Consider the following 14,800-nt stretch of genomic DNA (forward strand, 5'->3'; position numbering starts at 1 on the left):
CCCCCCCAACAACACCTTCAAACAACATCTGTTATTGACATTTCAAATACAAGCCTATTTCTAGTAAATGACCTTGACCTTTGACAAACCTTATGCAAAATGAACAGGGTTCTTCCTTTCCTCTAGGGCAAGTCTCCGAACTTTGATCTGTTAAGAAAATTCAACTTTCAGTACCGGTATATTGTGTGACCATGGTAAACCATACCTAAAACCAACAGAATTCTTTTTCCAAAAAAATACCTGTATGCCCTAACGCTTGGTTTAATGTATCCGTGGAAATTTTGCCCAGTCAAATTTTCGCCCTCCACTAGTAAAATCTGTTTTTTAGCAGTTTTCTTTTGCCCTCCACATGTTATTACTGTATATAGTATGTTGTATACTTCTTTTCACTGTCATGATAAATGTGCTCTCATTACAAGGGGTGATAAAGGTGAAAATTGAACTGCGGTAAAAAATTCCCGATATATAGGATTTCTTCTGTAAAATTATTTTCGTAGTAATAGCCATCTTAACCTTTCATATTTGATTCTCGCCTTGATCTCACCTGTTTGTTAAGTCAAGAGTTTTATGCGATTATTTGGTCCTTAGAATCCAGTCAAGAAAACTTATCAATGACCCTGACAAACTATGCCAAAAATCCATAAGTTTTTTTCTCTTTTCTAGGCCAACTGGTATACAAAGATTGTATTTTGTGTAACTGTTCATTCTGAAGTCATACAGAGATGAACAGAGTGCAGTCATCAGTGTAAAACCTGGACTGTACCCCCACCAGTCTATTTTTGGTAAGTGACCTACCTTGACCTAAGAAACTTCATAAATACCTATTGCACATCTACATATCACTGTGTATCACCATGTTAGGTTCAAAATACTTTTTGATTCCGAGATAAGGGCCATACCCCCAGTCTAATTTTAGGAACAGTGACCTTAACATTAGAAATTTAAAAAAAAACACTATTGCACATCTACATTTCATAATGTCCCAACTTATAAAATTTCAGAAAGATTAGTCTTTTTGATTCCGAGATTATCTCTGGAAACAAAAGTGTGGAAAGATGGACAGACATATGAACATGTTAATTATGAAAGGGCATTCCATCTCCGCGCTGGGCTATAAGAATCTAAGTTTAAATGTGGTAAAGTGTGACCTTTCACCTTGGCTAACCACCACTAAAAAGTACTTTTACAGTAAACCAATAACCATTGAATTTGTTGAGAGGTTCATGTGATCAAGTGTGACCTTTAACAATGACTGATGACAATCAAAATTACGTCTGTAGACCTCAGTGTTGCCATTTATATATCATGGTATATATGTAATAATAATAATAATAATTTGAGGTTCTTATATACCACTTTATCACAACCTAGTTAGTAGGTCGTTTCAAAGCAATTCACAAATAATTATCTGTGGTTAAAGGGCCTTTGCAATCAGCCAATATCTATCTCAACTCCCTGGGGAGCATACAGGCGGTGCAACCATTTCGGCATCACAGCTAGCATTCAACAATCCTAGCACTGTCCAACCACGTTCTGGTTTACAGCTGAGTAGATTGGAACAAGCGGAGTAAATTATCTTGTTCAAATATACAATACCGTGCCGTGCGTTGAACCCACAACCCTTCAGTCACGAGCCCGGTGTCCTTCCACTAGACTACCGTGCCTCTTAATATGTGCATGTATACATATATACCAGGTATGTGTTTGCTTTCAAGAGTCCTTGAAATATATTGTAAGCAACCTTTTATTTCAAATGTGTCAAGTGTGACCTTTAATCTTAATCAGTGACCTCTAAAATGTAATCAGAACTTCCTCTAACTTAGTGGGGTTTTCTGTCACTCTAATTCACTGTCCAATATACATGCAGAACTTTAGGACAACAGTTTGTTTAGACAACCTTGGAACAAAAGTTATTGATTGCATGAATAATTATTAATTGAGATGTCAAACAAAAAACGTGATTTTGCCAATTTGTTGACAAGATCGATCTCTCTAAGTCAATGGTTAAGCATACCAGTAAGGCTCAATTGTTGAATATGTAATCTCTTGTCATTAGTTAAGATGAAAGCTTATTTTTTGCATGATTTTTTCTCAAGAATTGGACAGGTTTCTTACTGCTGATATAGTACTAGTTGGCCTTTAATTTGGACTTCATATAAAATTTACATATTTACATAATGATGCAAAGATCCACATACAGTACTAGCATCTTGTAGACGTAACATTGCTGTTCACATATCATAGTGCTAGGGTTTCTGCTATCATCAGATTAATTTTTATACCTGCAGCTTTACAGTGTATATCTGGCTAAGGATTTGAAGGCCATAAAAATACCACTGTCACCATATTTGGAAAATTGAACAAGGCCTCGGTGACATGATACTGGAGCCTTAAGATTGGTCTTGATGATCGAAAAGTGGTTGTAAATGTTAGCCTTGATGATGAGATACTGGTGTGTAAAAGTTGACTTGAAAACCAGATACTGGTGTTTGTTAATGCTGATCTTGATCAAGAGATATTGGAATATATAAACGTTGACCTTGATGACGAAATACTTGTCTGTGTAAATGTTGACTGTGATGACAAGATACTGGTGAGATAAATGTCGTTTTTGAAAACAAGATACTGGTGTTGTTAATGTTGACCATAATGACGAGATACTGGTGTGTGTAAATGTTGACCTTGATAACAAGATACTTGTGTGTGTAAATGTTGACCTTGGTGACAAGATACTGATGTTTGTAAATGTTGACCATGATGACGAGATATTGGTGGGTGTAAATGTTGAACTTGATGACGAGATACTGGTGTGTGTAAATGTTGACCATGATGACGAGATACTGGTGGGTGTAAATGTTGAACTTGATGACGAGATACTGGTGTGTGTAAATGTTGACCATGATGACGAGATACTGGTGGGTGTAAATGTTGAACTTGATGACGAGATACTGGTGTGTGTAAATGTTGACCATGATGACGAGATACTGGTGGGTGTAAATGTTGAACTTGATGACGAGATACTGGTGTGTGTAAATGTTGACCATGATGACGAGATACTGGTGGGTGTAAATGTTGAACTTGATGACGAGATACTGGTGTGTGTAAATGTTGACCTTGATGACGAGATACTGGTGGGTGTAAATGTTGAACTTGATGACGAGATACTGGTGTGTGTAAATGTTGACATTGGTGAGGGTATACTGGTGTGTAAAATCTTAGCCTCAATGATGAGAAACTGGTGTGTGTAAATGTTGACCTTGATGACAAGATACTGGTGGTTGTAAATGTTGAGATACTGATGTGTAAATGTTGACCATGATGACAAGCTACTTGTGTGTGTAAATGTTGACCTTGATAACAAGTTACTGATGCGTGTAAATGTTGACCATGATGACGAGATACTGTAGTGTGTAAATGTTGACCTTGATGACGATACTGTTGAGTAAATGTTGATCTTGATGACGAAATACTGGTGTGTTAATGTTAGCCTTGATGACGAGATACTGGTGTGTATAAATGTTGACCTAGGTGATGGTATACTGGTGTGTTAAATCTTAGCCTCGATGATGAGAAACTGGTGTGTGTAAATGTTGATCTTGATGACGAAATACTGGTGTGTTAATGTAAGCCTTGATGACGAGATACTGGTGTGTGTAAATATTGATCTTGATGACGAAATACTGGTGTGTTAATGTTAGCCTTGATGACGAGATACTGGTGTGTTAATGTTAGCCTTGATGACGAGATACTGGTGTGTTAATGTTAGCCTTGATGACGAGATACTGGTGTGTTAATGTTAGCCTTGATGACGAGATACTGGTGTGTTAATGTTAGCCTTGATGACGAGATACTGGTGTGTTAATGTTAGCCTTGATGACGAGATACTGGTGTGTTAATGTTAGCCTTGATGACGAGATACTGGTGTGTTAATGTTAGCCTTGATGACGAGATACTGGTGTGTTAATATTAGCCTTGATGACGAGATACTGGTGTGTGTAAATGTTGACCTCGAAACGAGATACTGGTATGAGCAATTATTGACCTTGATGACTAGATACTGGTGTCTGTAAATGTTGACCTTGAGGACTAGATACTGGTGTGTGTAAATGTTGACCTTGATGACTTTATACAATATGACCTTGATGATGAGATACTGGGTTGTAAAAATGTTGACGCTGAAGATAAGATACTGTGGTGTGTGTAAATGTAGACGTTGATGACTAGATACTGGTGTTTGTAATTGTTGACCTTACAAACAGGAAACTGGTTTGTATAAATGTTGACCTTGAAATGAGATACTGGTGTGTGTCAATGTTGACCTTGGTGACAAGATACTGGTGTGTGCAAATATTGGCCTTGAAGACTAGATACTGGTGTGTTAATGTTAACCTTGATGACTAGATACTGGTGTGTTAATGTTGACCTTGATGACTAGATACTGGTGTCTGTAAATGTTGACCTTGACGACTAGATACTGATGTGTAAATGTTGACCTTGACGACTAGATACTGATGTGTAAATGTAGACGTTGATGACTAGAAACTGGTGTATGTAAATATTGACCTTGAAAACAGGAAACTGGTGTGTATAAATGTTGACCATGGTGGCGAGATACTGCTGTGTAAATGTTGACCTTGGAAACGAGATACTGGTGCGTGTAAATGTTGACCTTGATGACGAGATACTGCTGTGTGTAAATGTTGACATTGGTGAGGGTATACTGGTGTGTTAAATCTTAGCCTCAATGATGAGAAACTGGTGTGTGTAAATGTTGACCTTGATGACAAGATACTGGTGTGTGTAAATGTTGACCTTGGTGGTGAGATACTGGTGTGTAAATGTTGACCTTGGAAACGAGATACTGGTGTGTGTAGATGTTGACATTGGTGGGGGTATACTGGTGTGTAAAATCTTTCCCTCATTGATGAGAAACTGGGGTGGGTAAGGGTTAATCTTGATGACTAAATACTGCTGTGTGTAAATGTTGCCCTTGGAAACGAGATACTGGTGCGTGTAAATGTTGACCTTGATAACAAGATAACATTGGTGAGGGTATACTGGTGTGTACAATCTTACCCTCAATGAGGAGAAACTGGTGTGTGTAAAAGTTGACCTTGATGACAAGATACTGGTGGTGTGTAAAATCTTCCCCTCAATGATGAGCAACTGGTGTGTGTAAATGTTGGCCTTGAAGACTAGATACTGGTGTGTAAAGGTAGACGTTGATGACTAGATACTGGTGTATGTAAATGTTGACCTTGAAAACAGGAAACTGGTGTGTATAAATGTTGACCTTGGTGGCGAGATACTGGTGTGTAAATGTTGACCTTGGAAACGAGATACTGGTGTGTGTAAATGTTGACATTGGTGAGGGTATACTGGTGTGTTAAATCTTAGCCTCAATGGTGAGAAACTGGTGTGTGTAAATGTTGGCCTTGAAGACTAGATACTGGTGGGTTAATGTTGACCTTGATGACTAGATACTGGTGTCTGTAAATGTTGACCTTGACGACTAGATACTGATGTGTAAATGTAGACTTTGATGACTAGATACTGGTGTATGTAAATGTTGACCTTGAAAACAGGAAACTGGTGTGTGTAAATGTTGACCTTGGTGGTGAGATACTGGTGTGTAAATGTTGACCTTGGAAATGAGATACTGGTGTGTGTAAATGTTGACATTGGTGAGGGTATACTGGTGTGTAAAATCTTACCCTCAATGATGAGAAACTGGTGTGTGTAAATGTTAATCTTGATGACTAGATACTGCTGTGTGTAAATGTTGACCTCGGTGATGGGATACTAGTGTGTATAAAGTTTAACCTTGATGACAAGATACTGGTGGTTGTAAATGTTGAGATACTGGTGTGTAAATGTTGACCATGATGACGAACTACTTTTGTGTGTAAATGTTGACCTTGATAACAAGTTACTGATGTGTGTAAATTGACCTTGGTGATGGTATACTGGTGTGTGTAAATGTAGACGTTGATGACTAGATACTGGTGTATGTAAATGTTGACCTTGATGACAAGATACTGTGGTTTGTGTAAATGTCGATCTTGATGACTAGATACTGGTGTGTGTAAATGTTGACCTTGAAAACAGGAAACTGGTGTGTAAATGTTGATCTTGATGATGACATACTGCTGTGTTAAATGTAGACAATGATAACAAGATACTGGTATGTGTAAATGTTAACCTTGGAAACGAGATACTGGTGTGTGTAAATGTTGATCTTGATGACGAGATACTGGTGTGTTAATGTTAGCCTTTATGACGAGATACTGGTGTGTTAATATTAGCCTTGATGACGAGATACTGGTGTGTGTAAATGTTGACCTCGAAACGAGATACTGGTATGAGCAATTATTGACCTTGATGACTAGATACTGGTGTGTGTAAATGTTGACCTTGATGAAGAGATACTGTTTGTGTGAATATTGACTTTAATGACGAGATACCGGTGTGTGTAAATATTGACCTTGATGATGAGATGCTAGTTTGTGTAAATGTTGACCTTGATGATGAGATACTGGTATGAGCAAATGTTGACCTTGATGACCAGATACCGGTGTGTGTAAATGTTGACCTTGGTGACAAGATACTGGTGTGTAAATGTTGACCTTGATGACAACATAAAAGTGAGTGTAAATATTGACCTTGATGACGAGATACTGGTGTGTGTAAATGTTAATGTTGACCTTGATGATGAGATTCTGGTGTTTGTAAATGTTGACCTTGATGACCAGATACTGCTGTGTGTAAATGTTGATATTGATGACGAGATACTGTTTTGGGAACATATTGACCTTGGTGACGAGATACTGGTGTGCGTAAATAATGACATTGATGACAAGATACTGGTGTGTAAATGCTGACCTTGATGACGCAATAATGATGTGTGATAATGTTGACCTTGATGACAAGAAACTGGTGGAAGTAAATGTTGACCTTGATGACGAGACACTGGTGTGTGAAAATGTAGATGTTGATGAAGAGATACTGTTGTGTTAATGTTGACCTTGATGATGAGATACTTGATTGTGGAATTGTTGACCTTCGTGACAAGATACTGGTGTGTGTAAATGTTGACCTTGATAACAAGATAGTGGTGTGTGTAAATGTTGACCTTGATGAGGAGATACTGTTGTTTGTTAATGTTGACCTTGATTAGGAGAAAAAGGTGTGTGTAAATGTTTACCTTGGTGACAAGATACTGGAGAGTAAATGTTGACCTTGATAACAAGATAGTGGTGTGTTAATGTTGACCTTGATGAGGAGTACTGTTGTTTGTTAATGTTGACCTTGATTAGGAGAAAGTGGTGTGTGTAAATGTTGACCTTGGTGACAAGATTCTGGTGTGTGTAAATGTTGACCTTTATGACAAGATACTGGTGTGTTAATGTTGACCTTGACGACTAGATACTGGTGTGTGTAAATGTTTACCTTGATGACAAGATACTGGTGAGTAAATGTTGACCTTGATAACAAGGTAGTGGTGTGTGTAAATGTTGACCTTGATGAGGAGATACTGGTGTGTTAATGTTGACCTTGATTAGGAGATAGTGGTGTGTGTAAATGCTGGCCTTGATGATGAGAGAAATGTGCAAAGATAAAGCTTTGATAAAGAGATATTGGTACATAAATATAGGTCTTGATGACCTAGTAGAGGAGACCCTTTATACAAATGTTGGACATGATAACATGCTGGATTAGTGTGTCAATGTCAGTCTTATTATGATATACTGTACAAAAGTCGATGCGAAGTCACCATTTAACTTTAAAATTATTCTGGTTCATGTTAAATTGTCTTAACAGTTTGGTTAAGTTTCGGCAGCTATGGTTCTATGGACACATTTACATGTATATAAAAATAGGAATTATCTGGTTCCTCTATTGGCTCATTATGTTTTATAGCAAGTTTGGTCAACGTAGGGGAAATAACATGGAACTTATGCTGCAGACAAACTTCCGTATAAAAATAACAAAGGGCCATATCTCTTTATGAAGTGGGGCACGAGACCCGATTTTAGAATGAGACACTCCTACTTCCCAAGATACATAAGTATAGCAAGTTTGGTCAACGTAGGTGAAATAACATAGAAGTTATGCTGTGGACAAACTTCGGATTTAAAAATAAACAAAGGGCCATAACTCTGTATAAAGTGGGGCATGAGACCCGATTTTAGAAACGAGACCCGATTTTAGAATGCGATACTCCTACTTCTCAAGATACATAAATATGGTATGTTTGGTCAACGTAGTCGAAATAACATTGAACTTATGTTCCAGACAAAGTTTGGTGTTAAAAATAAAGGACCATAATTCTGTATATAGTGGGGAGCACGAAACCAAATTCCAGTGCTCTGCAAACTTTATAAGAATGTTGCAGGTATACTTCTAGTTTGATCAAGATATCTTTAAAATTTACAGGCTGGACAAGAATTTACTGAAAATGTTGCACTTATTAGACCTTTGACCTTCATGTGAAGGTCACAGTGACCTAATTCCAGTGCACTGCACACCTATGGGTAAAGCAAGCATACCCCACATTTGATCAAGATATCTTTAACGGTTTAAAAGTTATGGCCCTGACAATTTGCGATTAGAAGAACCAGTACTAATACAATATGTCGCCCTTCATTCAATGGGGAGACATAATAAAACAATATCTCAGAAAATACACCCATCAAAACAGGTTTAGAGAACATGATATTTATTTATTTTCACAGATATGAATAATGAGATTATACAAGTTACAGCAGCCAGCATATATATATATATTAATTATTGTTGTATTCACTGGCGACTCAATTAGTACTTCTGCCTAAGAGTTCAGAGGAAGAAGGTTCCAACGTAGTTATCAACTCGAAGATTGCCAATTTTTTTCATATTTATATTCTCAAAATTTATGCCAAAAAAAAGGGCTCTATTTGGAAAATACACCCATCAGTTTAGAGAACATGATACTTATTAATTTTCTCGGATATAAATACTGAGGTTACAAGCAACAGCCAGCATATCAATAACTGTTTTATGTTTAGCAACACTGGACTGGGTCATTTACTGGCGACCAGGTAGCTCAATTAGTGCTTGCCTTCCATCTAGAGTTCAGAGTCAGAAGGTTACAATGTAGTTATCAACTCCAGGTAACTATATGTACTTCTTTATTTCAAGGTGTTTAATTGTGTATAATCTAGTACCAGGTAGTGTTCAGGATATTATTTAATTGCTTGTACATGTAAAATCCAGATTTTTTTTAGATAATACCATCTTGGGATTTATTCAATACAAATAGTTATTATTCAATTTTGAAAATAAACAAAATATTCTTTAATGCCTGGCAAAATACATCTATCTACATGTACGTACACTATGCAAGGTTATTAAAATTTCATTTAAGTTCATTGATATTTTTGCTCAGGTTGCTGTTGTCTATCTTATATATTATAAACAGCAACCTTCATGAGGAGCAACTAAAAAAAATATTTTTAGCTTTACATACTGAAAGTATGCTGGACCATTATGATCGTTACCAAGATATGAAGATTTTGTTTATCTTACACCCCTAATACAAATTACAAGTCAGAAGTAAACAAGTCATGAAGATGTACATGTGGATGACATTGGTTACATGTCAGAAAGGTGTCTGCAGTGATGCAACAGTTACAAGTCTGTATCAACATGTGTTTCAAGTCAGAAACGTGTCACTGACATAGGATTTACAAGTCAGAATGTTACTGGCTACCCCTAATGCTATCGGAAAGGTGTCAAGCTTGTCAATCGATTCATAATGTTCAGGTCACCACTAGTGAGTATCATCAGTTATCAAAATGGTGTATATATTGGTATATATCTATCATGTAAAAACACATCAAACGACAACTCAGTCAAAAATAAATAACATTCATATAAGATAATATGATTTATTACTGCTTTTGACAAGTAGCCAACACAGCATAAATAAATATATATCTGCATAGTGCATATAGGTTAAAAATCTCTCCTACTTTGTTGCTAAATAATTACTTACCACACATGAACTGGTCAAGTGAAACCAGGTTCATCCTTGTTGTTAACTAATAACTTTAATATCTTGAGAGTTCATTCCAGAAGTCAGCACATTATAAACTAGAATGCTTCACTTTGACTTTGAAAGTGAGGCATAGAAAACTGAAGAATTTTCTGTTATTTGGACAGTGGAAAATCTGCATGGAAGCTGACATTATTTACTGAAAGTGTACTGCTTGAAAATGCTTCCCATTTTTTTTTCATAATCAGTTTTTCTCAAAATTTAAGCCAAACAGGCTCTTTTGGTACATTCATGGAATGAATCTCAAGATGAATTTTAAACATGGAATGATGATGATAATAACAAGTATATATAAAGAGATACAATTGCCACAGTAATAACAATATACTTACAACCTGAAACAAAGGTTCATCATTAGGTTAGTGTTGTTCTCCATTAGGCCCATACACACACACACTTGTTCACTCATAAATGTCAGGGTACATGGGTATGTGGGGAAAAGAAGTGATATTGGTTGGTTTATAAATTCTGATAAATCAAAATGCCTAGTGATCTATCTATGTATGTCGGTGGAATTATGAAATAAAATCTTTCCATCAGTGTTATATTAGTCTATAACCTTAGCATTGGTTAAATTCAAGAACTATGCGCCGTTATTACAACTACGGAAAAAAACCCAATATCCTTCGGTAAACAAACTGTTAAAAATTGTTTAGAGAGATTTTTTATGGATTTTAAAATTAAATAACCAAATTTTAAAAACTCCTGGGCCGTCTCTGTATACCTCTATTAAGAAAAACTGTTGCGAAAATGTTCATTTAAGGACAGTTCAGGATTTTGATTTAACAAAATTTATAAATGGGAATCAGAAAAGGACATCACTGTTATCAAAAAAATGAAAATAAAAAATAACACGTATGAGCACAACTACCTAAGGTATTTATCTAAATGAACAAGGTCTCATAAGCACTTTCGACAAATCTTGGAATGGAGCATATAACTCTATAGAAATTTTGGAAACCCAAAATAAATCACAAACACACATTTCTTATGATGTGCACAAAGTTACATAAGTATCTGTCAAAAAGGTAAGTAGGAGAATATCAGACAGAATGTATACAAGGATATCAGAAAAGGGACATCATTCTGTAACATTGGTTGTATTAAAATATTAATCGCTGGTGTACAACTTCAGTGTGTTGACTACCCCAGATAAACCATATTAATAGTAAATATTGAGTTACTTCATTATTCATTTACAAATTATTAACATTGTATCAATATTGCTAATCGAAACATTTTTTTTTCAATTTTCTTTTAATGAAACTGGAACTAAATTGGAAAAAGTGGTACATCATAACTTGTAGCCTAACAGTTACGGATGAAGTAAGTGTGGGTTAATTTAGTTTTACAACTAGTTCTGCTTGATTGAAAAACTAGGACCTCTGATCTGTAGCCTATTGGCCACATGTGTGTCTTTGTAAAGTATCAATCCAGGTTATATGGCATTCCTCACAAGTTCCATATATCAAGGAATTTGAAACTATGGTATCAATACGCTTTGACAAGTTTTGCATAGATTAAATGGGATTACAGTATTAGTACAATTTGAACTCTTGACCTTTCCCTTGCCCTCATACTCTCTGACTCTCGCTCATAAAATAACAACAAAACGCAGAGGAAAAACAGAACAAGATAAACAAGGCTGACAACTCTGCTGGGTTTTCCAAATTTTATGTCGGCATGACAACAGAAATAACATCACAGCTACATGATGCTACATCTCTGAGAATATCGATGTTAATGTCACGACTATGTTATTACTGTGGCATGTCTACAACGGTCACATTTATCTAACTTCAGTAATATCCATAGCTTGGTTGTTAACATACATAAACATAATTACTACAGTTCTCATAATTAAAACATACCTGTGAAACTGGCATTTACTTGATAAACAAAAATAGGATGTATAAAAACATGATTAACAGTCTGTTCTGGTCAATTATTAACCGACATTGATTACTTCTCAATATCTTTCTGCATTTATTTTTTATGAAATATTTCAATTTGTGATATGCCTGTAAGTCAAAGACAATTATTTCTCCAATCTTTAAGAATCTTAGAAGATTTATATGAGAGTTATATACTAGTAGACAAGAAAAGACTGCTGTTATATGTTGCTTCAAGTAAATTGATATAACCTCCTGTTCTATGTAAATCCTCCAGTACTTCCCAGCGTTGGCAAATTGTGCTACAAGTCGCTCGTACACCTGTCTCGCAACTTCTATGGTCTTCATCTGAAACAAACACAAACTCCTTTTATAATTTACTAAACAACTGTCCACAACAAGGCACATTTGAATTTCACTTAGTGTATCAAATTTTGTTTCAGATCAAGACATTAAACAGGACTGAAAACAAACATTTAATAGATATTTTTTACTAACTACATTAAGCTGTCACTATTGTTTAAGAAAAAAAGGGTTTAGATTTTTTCTTTTAATTTTCAATATACGTATCCAAACTGGAAACAAAACTTAGACGTTGGCAAATCAGTTTTTACACCTAGACATGAATCTCTTTTTTTCTTTTAAATATTATATGCTGTGTTACGTCAGGACTACAGACTAGCTTGCCAGTTCCTTAGCTTGACAACACCAAACTTTAGCTACCTGTGCATCCCTGATGAGAACACTCCATGCTTCCGTGTCGTATGGATGGGCCTCTATCCGCTTTTCTGCTTTCTTCAATTTGTCAGGGATGTAACCATGTTGCTAAAATTTGACACAAGACAGAGTAAACATGTTACAGAGAAATTCTCGACAGCTCAAAAATTATTGTATTTTTGAGTGAATACATCCAAGTTTCTTGTGTCGTTGTTTTCATATTCACTAGTTTTCAATTACTGAAGTTTTGATTCAAGACTTTTAAACATATTTTTATAAATTTAAAAAAAAACATGTATTAATATTGAATTCAATATTCATTGGTCATTTTTCGTCACAGTCAATATGCTTTAAAACGACATAAAATAATCATAAGTACATTTCAATACACATTTGAAACAAGCAAAAGACATTGGTTTCAATCATGAAATAGTTGAAATGGTAAATTGTTCAACTCAATCTTATTATGTACAACAGCAGAAAAGTCACCTGAAACTAGGAATACCTTTTTAACTGTTCATGAATTGGAGAGCTATCAAATTATCATGAAAGAGTGAAGGCCAACTAAATAGTGGTCAGAGTCAGGGGAGATAACTGGAAATATTTTGCATGGTAAATATAGTTTGTTCATGCATCTCCTATAGAAAATGTCACAAAAAAGGTTGTAATTGAACATTAATCCATTAGAAGAAATATTAAAAAGATTATAAATATGTCAGAATAACAAGTGGCTCTCAAAAGGTAATAAACTGATAAAAATATCGTTATATTTTGGGATTTGGTTCTTATTTTTTTTCTGTTTTTGGTCCAAAACAATACAGAAACTGAATGCATGACAGGACTAGCAGAATAAAATGATGTATTTACATAATGATCTCTCTCTTGATCTGTAAATAGAGCATACATCTTTACATTGTAAGTACTGCATATTCTTCATTATAAACAGTGTCAGTATCATTAACTGGATATGCATTAATTAATTCAAGCTACTACATCAAGCTATTTGGTATCAATTTAGGATTTTATGGAACATGTCTGGTCTTTTTAAATTTGGGGGGGGGGGGATAATCACTGATTCAGTTTATTAGGTACATGGTTTGGAGAGCCAGTTCTAGTAACATTGTTTTACTCATATGGATGTACCGTCTCGGCAACATGTAAGTTAGGATAGTGAAGGCAATCGTGACTTGTTTATCAGAATATACATCACATTTGGAAAAAGTCTACACATCAGCAAGGCTTTCAGTTGACCCTTGACATTAATACAACTCATTCACCCATAGACACCATTACACAATTCAAAATCAAAGGTTGGAATAGTTCATTATGGAACTTTAGGGGTGAATGAGTTCAGCAATTTTAGAAGTCAATTAACATTTTCCCTAAAATTTTATAACAAATGTCAAATAAACGTCCTTTCAAACACGAGAGTCAAAGCTCATTTTGGAGGCAAAAAGATGTTCCCAACAATATACTGCAAGAGTTGTAGTCTCGGGGTAAATTGTTTACATATTTAGAAAATTAATTTACGTAATTTCATGCAATAATCTCCGGTTTCAGTTTACCCGCCGGGTATGCGAGATATAAAGTGGTAAAGCTATAATAGGTCAGACTTTAACAGAAACAACTTTCTCTCATTCCTTAGCATTTTGCAAGAAACTCATATTTACCATCCTGTTGTACATAATTACACAACAACAAAGTTCCACAACAAAAAAGTGAAGTCACAATATTTCTGATGCAGAAACTGCAACACTGTTCTGTTGATTCTGAACAATTTCTTCTGATTGGAGTTGTACAAAAAAATACTTTTTCAAGTCCAGGGGTGCAAGATAGGAAAATTCCACCATCAGAATTTTCAAATTTGTGCTCAACTCTTGGCAAGCCTCAGGTTTTACCCAATTTGAAAAACCCTTATGTGGTGTTTCCTTGTACGACGTACATACTAAACCCCTAGGTGTGAAAGAGTCTTGTCCTCTACATTAGCTGTGGGACTGCAATGCTGATTATCAAAATGCTCACATCATAACGGACGTCGCATTACAAAACCATCCAATGTTTTCTTGCAGCACTAGGGACAACTTGTGCATTTCAG

The 14,800-nt window shown here is 35.6% G+C and overlaps 1 protein-coding gene across 1 annotated transcript in view; it reads right to left on the reverse strand.

Moving 5' to 3' along the window:
• Positions 1-14,800, reverse strand: part of LOC110451571 (cleavage stimulation factor subunit 3-like) — a 60,177-nt gene that overhangs the window by 43,725 nt on the left and 1,652 nt on the right. Inside the window, exons 2-3 of the mRNA XM_021499671.1 lie at positions 12,712-12,813; positions 12,241-12,336 (exon numbers count right to left, since the gene is read on the reverse strand). Coding sequence (XP_021355346.1) covers positions 12,241-12,336; positions 12,712-12,813 — 198 coding nt within the window. The remainder of the gene's footprint in view (positions 1-12,240; positions 12,337-12,711; positions 12,814-14,800) is intronic.

This window comes from Mizuhopecten yessoensis, unplaced genomic scaffold (genome assembly GCF_002113885.1).
Source record: "Mizuhopecten yessoensis strain PY_sf001 unplaced genomic scaffold, ASM211388v2 scaffold6135_1, whole genome shotgun sequence".
Lineage (NCBI taxonomy): Eukaryota > Metazoa > Mollusca > Bivalvia > Pectinida > Pectinidae > Mizuhopecten > Mizuhopecten yessoensis.